This window comes from Tripterygium wilfordii, chromosome 8 (genome assembly GCF_013401445.1).
Source record: "Tripterygium wilfordii isolate XIE 37 chromosome 8, ASM1340144v1, whole genome shotgun sequence".
Taxonomy (NCBI): Eukaryota; Viridiplantae; Streptophyta; class Magnoliopsida; order Celastrales; family Celastraceae; genus Tripterygium; species Tripterygium wilfordii.
In genome coordinates this window covers 3015055-3024488 of record NC_052239.1, presented here as the reverse complement: position 1 = coordinate 3024488, position 9434 = coordinate 3015055, and the positions used below count along the sequence as shown (strand labels likewise).

Here is a 9434-nt window from a genome sequence, read left to right as displayed (position 1 = left end):
AACAACATCAAGATACAAATTAAAAAAAGACCAACATCAAGAAAGAAAAATTAATTAATATATAAACATAAATTAATTAATAAACCAATTAAACAACATAAAGAAAAAATAAATAAATAAATATATCAACATAAGTCATTGAATAAATGAGCCATATTCCGAATCATTTGAATGATTTCTCTGTCTGTCTGATCGTGCATTATGGTCTTGGAAGATTTGCACAATATAGATTATGGAGAATGACAAATTCAAAGACATGTTCAACACGTTAAAGGGTGTAATTGGTTTCAATTTTATAACCAGTCAAGAGGCTGCGCGGGGAGTCTTTGTGTTTGTTTTTTCAGTCTTCTTGATCATACTCCATCTTTATGATGATATATACGAGTATCTATGAAACTCAATTACCAAATTTATTGAACACCTTAATATAATCAAGTTTATGACTTTTTTTTAAAAAAAAAAACATACAATTACGATACAAATCTTGTTTATTTGATTAAGATGAATTTCAAAGTGGAATAATTTTATAGAATCCAATTTTTAAAAAAAATGTGACGAGGAAAGCACATATTACGAGAATGAATCTCATGGTAGTAATTTGATATACCATAATATATTCATTATTCGATACAATTGGAAAAAAAAAATCTCCATATTCGATGAATCCAATACGGGGCTCTCCTAATATTAGAGGAATAAATTAATTTCTGTGCAAAATATTGAAATTGCTTTTTAAGATCATGAATAATATCACATGCATACATGTTCATCTTTGAATTGATTTTTTTTTTGGGATGTGGATTGTGACCAAATTGACTACAAAAATCTAAAACATGATAGGAACTGTAACACCTTACTTGAGTGGACAGAGCCACAAGCCTCTGCAATATAAATTTGGTAGTGCTGGACGAGCTACCGAGTGACGAAAGAAATATAAAGTCTTTTGTGTTACATCACACATTGGAAAATGTGAAGTGCAATACATAATATATCAAACTTCCTAACTAGTAATAAGCGTTTTTCCTGAACTCAAACTAGTATGAGTTAGTGTTGAATCTGGAAAGATAAAATTGTGTGGGCCTGTGAATCTTGGTGTGGCTGGACCCAAATCGTGACTAGGGCGTAAAGGCGGGCTGTTATAGATACAGTCCACGCATGAATATTAAATTTTTTTTTGAAACGGGGGTTTGAGGAGGGGTAAGATTCGAATCCACGACCTAATGGGTGGGTGATCCCTTACATACACTGTGATTGCCGTTCAACCAACGACTCACTTGCCATGAATATTATTGCAAGTCAAGAACTCCTAATTAAAATCTTCACTCTAAGCACGTTTTAGCCACAAATTTGGTCATCAGAATCTCAAAGTTGGTGTACCTAAAACATTAATGAAGCCTAATCTTTCATGGCTAATGATGCTTATTACAACAATGCTACTAGTACATATCTTAGGATAGCTACTTAATTAATTAATTAACTCTAACCCTTGCCAAAAAACAACTAAAGAGAGATCGTTCGGTTGGTAATCGAAAGAGTTAGGCATATGTGTGCCCATGATTCGATTTCAATGAAAAATATATTTCTCAACAATATTTTTAAAAAAAGAAATTAAAATCATTCAAGTGTGCTAGTTAACGCCTAACCCACTTGATGCAATTAAACAATGCATTGTTGTTGGATTTTATGCCCCAATTATTTAATGGAATTCCATTCTCATGACTAGCTAGCTTTGTTGAGTGGAGGAGGATCTAAAAGATTCTTGACTTTTTATGATTTTTATTTTTCTTTTTCAAAAGTTTGAATCCTTTGAATGATGGGAATATATTCACCCTTTTATTAAATCCGTGGTCCTTTCAGGTGATCTTTGTCTTCTTCATCATCTTTTTTTTCCTTTTCTTTTACTTTAATTTTCCTTGCTTTTTTAGTCATGCAACCAAAAATAAATAAAAATACAATTGATATGGATCACACATATATCCATTAATGCCGCATTACTACTTTTGACTGTGAAAAGCCAAACATTGATATGCTTTTGGTATCTAATATCACATTTGAAGAACAATTCAATTACCAACAAGTAAGAGGTGGCTCGGTTTACGATTGATTGAGTTGGACATATGTGTGTTCAAAGTTTGATTCTAATGTGAAGCATTACTACTTTAACTGTGAGAAGCCGAACATTGATATGCTTTTGGTATCTAATATCACATTTGAAGAACAATTCAATTACCAACAACTAAGAGATGGCTCGGTTTACGATTGATTGAGTTAGACATATATATTCAAAGTTTGATTCCAATGTGAAGCATATTTCTCAACGATATTTCAAAAAAAAAAAAGAACAAATCAATTCTTGTTGGGTTCAAATATTGATTAATTAATATATATAAATACCATATAAGACTATAAGTTGCATTGTCCTCCATAGATTTGCCAAAGAAGGTATATATGCTCTAGGAATAGGAAAATTTCACCAATCTGTTTTTCTTAATTAGCAATAATTAATTGTTTGATCTACAATTATCAAGCAAGAAAACGTAATAATAATTTGAGTTTGTTTTTAACGCAAAATGATGCAGTCGGAAACTAACAATTAACCTAGAATACCAACACTCGAATACACAAAACAGAGAGAAAACACTCTTTAAGTTTCGATTAATTTGACAAAAATATCCAAAAATATATAAAAGGCCCATTTTAATACTAATCTGGACAACTTCGTTAAATCAAGTCTCTCGGTCAAGTTTCGCGCAATTCTACATCAAAATATCTTCGTTGTTTGATTATTTAAAGAAACACCATCTTTGTGTGATTGTACATTTACTTTCACAAATTCCTGTGGCATATGTAATGGCCATATATATAAACAATACAACCATAATCTTTGTGTTCTTCTCCATAGATTTTTGATTCGAAACAAAAGCTATTATTAATTATACAACCATACATGCCTTTTTGCCGCTTTAATTTCACTGGTAAAAGCAGACAGAAGATCTTGCTTCTTTTTCTTTTCATTTCTCCATATAATTTGAATTTGTTCTTCTTTAACATTTCCTTTTTTGGATACTAATTGGTTTTTTATTTGGTTGGTGCTAAACAACTCATTTTAGCTAGGGTATCATAGATCTACACGAACAAGGGCATATGCCACGTACAAAACCTATAGTAGTACATGCTTTAACATTAACAATATAATGGACTAATAATAATCTAATTCCATGCAAATATTCTCATTAAATGCTTTTTAAGATCTTTATTAATCCCATTTAAGTATGGATAATGATTTTGATTAGAGAAGAAAATAATTGGCTCTATATCTATTGGAACAAGATCTTAGCTGTATTGCATATTGTTAACATATTTAGATAAATCTAGTACATTACCATCAACAACGTGTTTTCCCGAATGACAAAATTCTGTAATAACTCTGTAGTTAAGCGTGCTTCTGCGAGAGCACTATTGGAATGAAATGGGTGACCTCCTAGAAAGGTAAAGTCATGCGGATCCGATATATTCACGGGAACCGAACAACTCAAAATAAACAATATTGTTGATGTGTATTGGGTTGAAAATTCTAATACATATTGAAATTTTCCTAATTAAGATTGCGTTGTTACTAATTAAACTACTATTATTAGATTTAGTGTAATAGAAGTCTCTTGCATGTGAATTGCTAAACGCGTCCCAACTAAAGCAGTCGCCGATGAATATTTTTCGACAGAAACGGGTGGCCAAACGGAGCCAATGTCTCGCCCACACATGGATTTGGGGGACGTCGACCGGTGCAAAAGTAGATGTAAAATACAACTGTTTTAACCGTTATATCTTAAATTTATCTTGAAAATTACGGAAAATTAAATAGATATTACTTAAAATTCATTCGATAATTCATATTTGAAAAAATACATGATTATATTCATGATGTTAAAATAAATTTACTATTATTTTTCCAGAAATTTAGAAAACATTTTGGTGTACCGATTGTTAATCCGGTGCAAAATAATTTGTAGGTTTCCAAATGAGGGAGAGATATTTAGAATTTCAGTCGTGCTCGCAAAGATATGATATAAAATTTGAAAAATTAAAAATTTAAAAAAAAAAGTTGAAAAAGGTCTACATTAATAGGATATTACGTGGATGTGATCGATGTTGACTGATTAGTAAATTTATGGGGTCAACTGGGAAATCAAATTGCATAAATATAATGTTAAATTGTTAATGTTGTTAAGTTGACTACAGTTTTATTGGTAAGGAATTCGGCGGAGCCATCTTTTGTGTTCTTTAGTTTATGTATTAGAAAGTGAAATATTGATATATTTAAAAAAAAACATTGTTTTGCTTAGAATATACATATATTAGGTGTCCAATTACATGAATTTTCTTGTCATTTTCAGTGAGTTGAGGATTAATATTGCCTAAGTATGTCATTTGTGCACATTTCATGTGTTCAAGACATGCATTGAAGAAACGGAGCAATATCGAGTCAGAATCAATCACTTTTAGAGACAGAGCCAAATTCAGATTGCTCGGTATTGTATCCCGATCGATCGGGACATGTAAAGCTCAATTTCCAGATTGTAATTCCGATTGATTGGAAATATTCCCTATCGATCTAAGTTACTATTCACAGCACGCGTAGTTTGGCGAAAAAATTCCGAATTAACATGTTTTTGAGTCAAAACAATCCCAACTTGTCAGGGAAACGACATAAGAGTTTTGAGAAGTATAAAAGGGCATAAAATAGGGTTTTGGCGGTATTCGTGGAGTTTGGATTCATTCTCTACCTTGGAGGCTACCATTGGAGCTTGGAGAAGAAAATGGGTCACAAGGGGGTTTCTTGTCTCCTCTTTTATCTTTACTTTTATGGTTGATTTTCATTACTTGATGATGTATCTTGACTTCATGAGTGGCTAGGTTCTCTTGCTAGGGATCTAATGTAATCTAACTTTGATGATTCATTAAACTTGACTTTGATTTCTCTTGATTTCTATCTATTGTTTATGGGTGTGCTTAATGCTTTTGGATGTTTGGCCATCATTCAATTGATTCATTGCCTAGATTGAGATCGGAATGAGATATCTAGGATTTGCCTCTTACCATAGACATCATAGGTTGCATCAACCGTAGGCATATAGGGGCATGACCTATGCAATCCCTACACGGTTAATCCACAAATCTTAATTGGTCTTTGTCTCTTGAACCTGATTGTTAGGAATAACAGGGGTTAAGGATAAAGACACTTTTGGTGTAACTAGGAATGGAGCATCGGATAGGATAGGGAAACCGATTGTCAATAATGAGGTAGTTATTTAGGAGATTAAAGAGCCAAGGGAGTTTAATCGAATAAGGGATGATGAAATTAGGTACCCTAGTACTTTTCATTCTTGACTTCAATCTTATTCTTACTCGCTTAATTTAGTTGTTAATAACTTTTTAATACTTGCTTTAGTTTAGAACAAACCAAATATAAACCAATTCGCTTCTCCATTTTAGCATAATTGTAACTTTGATTGATATTGAATTAAATTGCCAAAATCTATACATATATTTATTATTAATGTTAAAATCCATAGCGACAACAACAATTATAATAATAATTAAGTCAAGTCAATATGGAGCTCTTTTGAGTCCATTAACAAACACTGCAATAGGACATCGACGTCCGCTCTTGAGAAGTAGATGTCAATTGCCTTTGTTATCATAGCCTAATTTTTAAGTTGATCAATATTTAATTTTCGTTTGACTCCTCTAATTTCCTGGGCCCAAACATCAAAAATTATAAAAACTTTTTCAAGACACATGTTTTCGGTGAAACAGACGGAGCATTAATCATACATATCTTTTCAATGAAGTTCAAGCAGGCCAGTGAGGGAGTGGGTTGGTATATATATATATATATTTCCTCCATTTGGATCATAAAGATAAGCATCTAACTTTGTCACAAGCTTTGACCCTGACTAGAAGTTTGGAATTGGTCCTTTCTCATGCTTCACAAGGGTTGAACACCTACACTCCACATAACCAATAATATGTTAAAAGAAAGAACTGAAGCTACATATCTGGTCTTGAGCAGAGGCACTTGTCTGCCCACTGTAGCCACAAAGGAATTTGTGGGGGGGTTGTACAAAATTGAGGAGAAGACTGAAGACCATGCCAGACTTATGGGCCACCGGACTCCAATATATTTGGGTGACCTGAAAATTAGTACATCTGAATAGAAAACCAGAGTGACCAAGTCCAATAAGGGGAGAAGGGCCGGGCTTTCCTCCAAGGTTAACAGGCCCATAAAATTCAGAAGCATTTGAAATGAGTCCAATGGGCTTAGTGCACCAGAGGCGCTGTGCATCTTATGTTGCTGGAGTTATGCTCGTCAAATGCTAATGACGTGAAAAAACAAGCAAGCATTTAGCAATGCGGCCTGTATTATGAAAGAAATGACCACAGCCGACAGAATCAACGCACAGAGCAAGAAGGCCGCGTTGTGCATAACGATGAGGATGAACATAGAGACAGAGAGACCGATTAACGACGGAGGAACCAAAACGTATACAGCTGCATTCCACGAGATCTTGGAGCTGGGTAATTCGTTTTAAATTATAAAGTCTAGGTAATTACCTGAGGACTTACTTGTGAAATGTTGGACCCACGATTAAGAAGTCAGTCCATTATCCAAATTTCCAATTTAGATGCTTCTTCTGCAACTGCAGCAGAAGGTTGCCTGATACTGCCTCGGATAAGTGATGACTAATGAGCTTTCTTTCATGGAAGGACAGAGTTTTTCTCATGGTGGTCCGTTTCTGTCGTTAATCGTTATCACATTCTCTTTTTCTTTGATCCCGTTCTTGTTCTTCTTTAATTCCATAGATAAAACCAGAAAGGATGGCGATTGAAGTGCAGTGGCTAAAGCAGAGAGAAGATATATTTATATCAGTCACATGCTTATCTTCCGTAGTTTTCCGGTGCTAGCCTTCATCTTACATTGCTTGAATCAAATTAATTTTGTTTATTATGTAATTATTTTCTTAATTTTCTATTTATCTTATTGAATCACAATAAGCACTATAGATATTTCTCTACAAAATGTTAATTCTTTTTATGGTGAGTAGTTCACCCTTTTTTTTGTAACGAAAGAATCAATGGAAAGCACAGTCCACCAGATTTCACCCCAATGATAAATCGATGGGCCACATGCAATACCTATAAACCACATAGGCTAGTTAAATAACGAAAATAAAGTGAAATCGCGCCAGAACTAAGTGTTCAATGACGTTGTCCCCGCTTAGCACTCAAAATGTATCAAGAACTTTAATTTCTCCTAACATTTCATTTATTTAGATTCAAGACCAGAAATCCCACCATTGATAACTGCTACTAGAATGGTCAAACAGACTATCAGATTCAAGATTACCCCAATCTTCTGGTGATGTCAGTGAATTACTATCACCAGCTGGTTCTACCATACTCATAAGGTTCGGTTCATCTTCTAATCCAAAGTACTCTGCTTTTATGCTGCTATCATCATCTGAAAGTACTCCTACTCCATGATCTGATATTTCCATTGACAAGCTCGGCTTCACTTCTGATTCACACTTGTTGGAATCATCATTCTCCATTTTCCCTTCATCGCTGCTCGGAGCCCCTTCACTTTGCCCGCAACACTGCCTCTCTCCTGGCTTCTGAACAACATCTTTCAGTCTCTGCAACTGCAAATAGAAATTTCAGTTACGATGGGGATCCCTGCAATTAGTATCGTCCACACGAATTCACTTTGATACTGCATACAACACAACAGCGGGGGCTATAACTAGGATGACAAGCTATTGGGATCTTTATCATTTTCGTAGTAGAAAATTTAATACATACTTGTAATTGTACTCCTACTGGTAAACTAAACAAAGATGGGTGAGAATTCAAGTACTTGTAAAACAAACCCCTGTTTCTCCTTCTTAAGAGCCTCAAACCGGGAAGCGAGGGTGTTGTAATTAGCTCTTAATATGCTGTAGTCTCGCTCGAGCTCCTTGGACTTCCATCTGGCTCTCTTGTTCTGAAACCAAATCGAAACCTGACGCGGTTGCAACCCAAGTTCCCTTGCCAATTGCAACTTCTTTTTGGGTTCGAGTCTTGTCTCTGTTTCAAACATGGACTCTAGTGACCTGATCTGCTCATCACTAAATCTCCTCTTGTTGTTCTTGCTGCTCCTTTTCTTTCTCGGTGTGTTCACGAGGCCAAAAGATTCTGAAGAAGGAGAATATTCTTCTTCTTCTTCGTCCCCAAACATTCTTGTGTTGGGATCCTCACTCACTTAGATCTCTACCAAAACCTTTCCAAGTCAATAATGTTGTGTGGGCAATGTGTCATGAGCTGGTGGTTATAACTATAACTGGGTTGTCTTAATTTATATCTGAAGGATATGGTGTGGGGGGTGGGTTGGGTTGGGTTTTGATGTTGGTTTTTCCAGTGCCGAAGAAGATTCTGATATTTTCTTTCCTGGGAAATTAATGGTTTCGTCTTATTAATTTTACAGATAAAACTTAAACAATAAAGCCGGCTTGGCTTTTAGTTCATTGTTGTGGCTATACGTTTTGAGGAAGAGTCGCACGTCGCGCTAAACGGACATGTTATAAGTTCATGGTTCTCTTAATTTAGTAAGAAGCAGATTAAAACCTTGAGTCCTAAAAAGCCTTAGAAGCCCAATAATGGGTTGGGTTGGACTTGGGCTTGAGAAAATGAAAAGTATCTTACAAGGATAGTCAAATTTGGTCGAGAGAGTTCATTGTTATTTCCTAACAAATGGTATCGGAGTGAGATTATTTATCTTGAATGTGGATTGTACATGCATGACTCATAGTTCCATTTGGTGGGCTTAAGCCCGTACCACAAATAAGGGGAAAATTAAATATATAATGGACACGCTATAAGTTTATGATTTCCTTGATTTAATAAGATGCGTTTTAAAACCTTGAGTACGAAAAGATCCTAGAAACCCTGTGATGTGTTGGATTGGACTTGGGTTTGAGAAAACGGACATCCTAGAAACCCTGTGATGTGTTGGATTGGACTTGGGTTTGAGAAAACGGACAGTATCTTACAAGAATAATTAAGTTTGGGTTAGAGAATACATTGTTTTTTCACTATAATATTGTTGGTGGAATCACAAAGTGATGTAAATTCAGGCCCAAGCCCAGCAACAAGCAAACCCTAACTAGTCACTGAAAAATCGGTTGACCAATGTTAGGATTGATCCACTTATATACTGTAACTTGGATCCACATACCACCGATGTGGTATTTCACATTCGATGTTCTACATCATTCTCACCCAAGCCCAACAACAAGCAGACCCTAACTAGTCACTGGAAAATTGGTTGACCAATGTTAGGATTGACCCACTTATATACTGTAACTTGGATCCACATACCACTGATGTGGTATTTC

General features: G+C 34.9%; 1 protein-coding gene across 1 annotated transcript; it reads right to left on the bottom strand.

Annotated features, from left to right (window-relative positions):
- Window positions 1-7139: 7139 nt before the first annotated feature.
- LOC120003278 (homeobox-leucine zipper protein ATHB-7-like) lies at window positions 7140-8404 on the bottom strand. Its single transcript, XM_038852190.1, has 2 exons — window positions 7919-8404; window positions 7140-7703 (listed from the first exon to the last, which is right to left on the bottom strand). The coding sequence occupies exons 1-2, from the start codon at window positions 8276-8278 to the stop codon at window positions 7338-7340; spliced, it is 726 nt and encodes a 241-aa protein (XP_038708118.1). The 5' UTR covers window positions 8279-8404; the 3' UTR covers window positions 7140-7337.
- Between the last annotated feature and the right edge of the window lie 1030 nt (window positions 8405-9434).

Coding starts and splice junctions, on each gene's coding strand:
- LOC120003278 (XM_038852190.1), bottom strand. CDS start 8,278: ATGTTTGGGGACGAAGAAGAAGAAGAATATTCTCCTTCTTCAGAATCT. Junction 7,704..7,918: donor AACAGGGGTTTGTTTTACAA/GTACTTGAATTC, acceptor TTCTATTTGCAG/TTGCAGAGACTGAAAGATGT.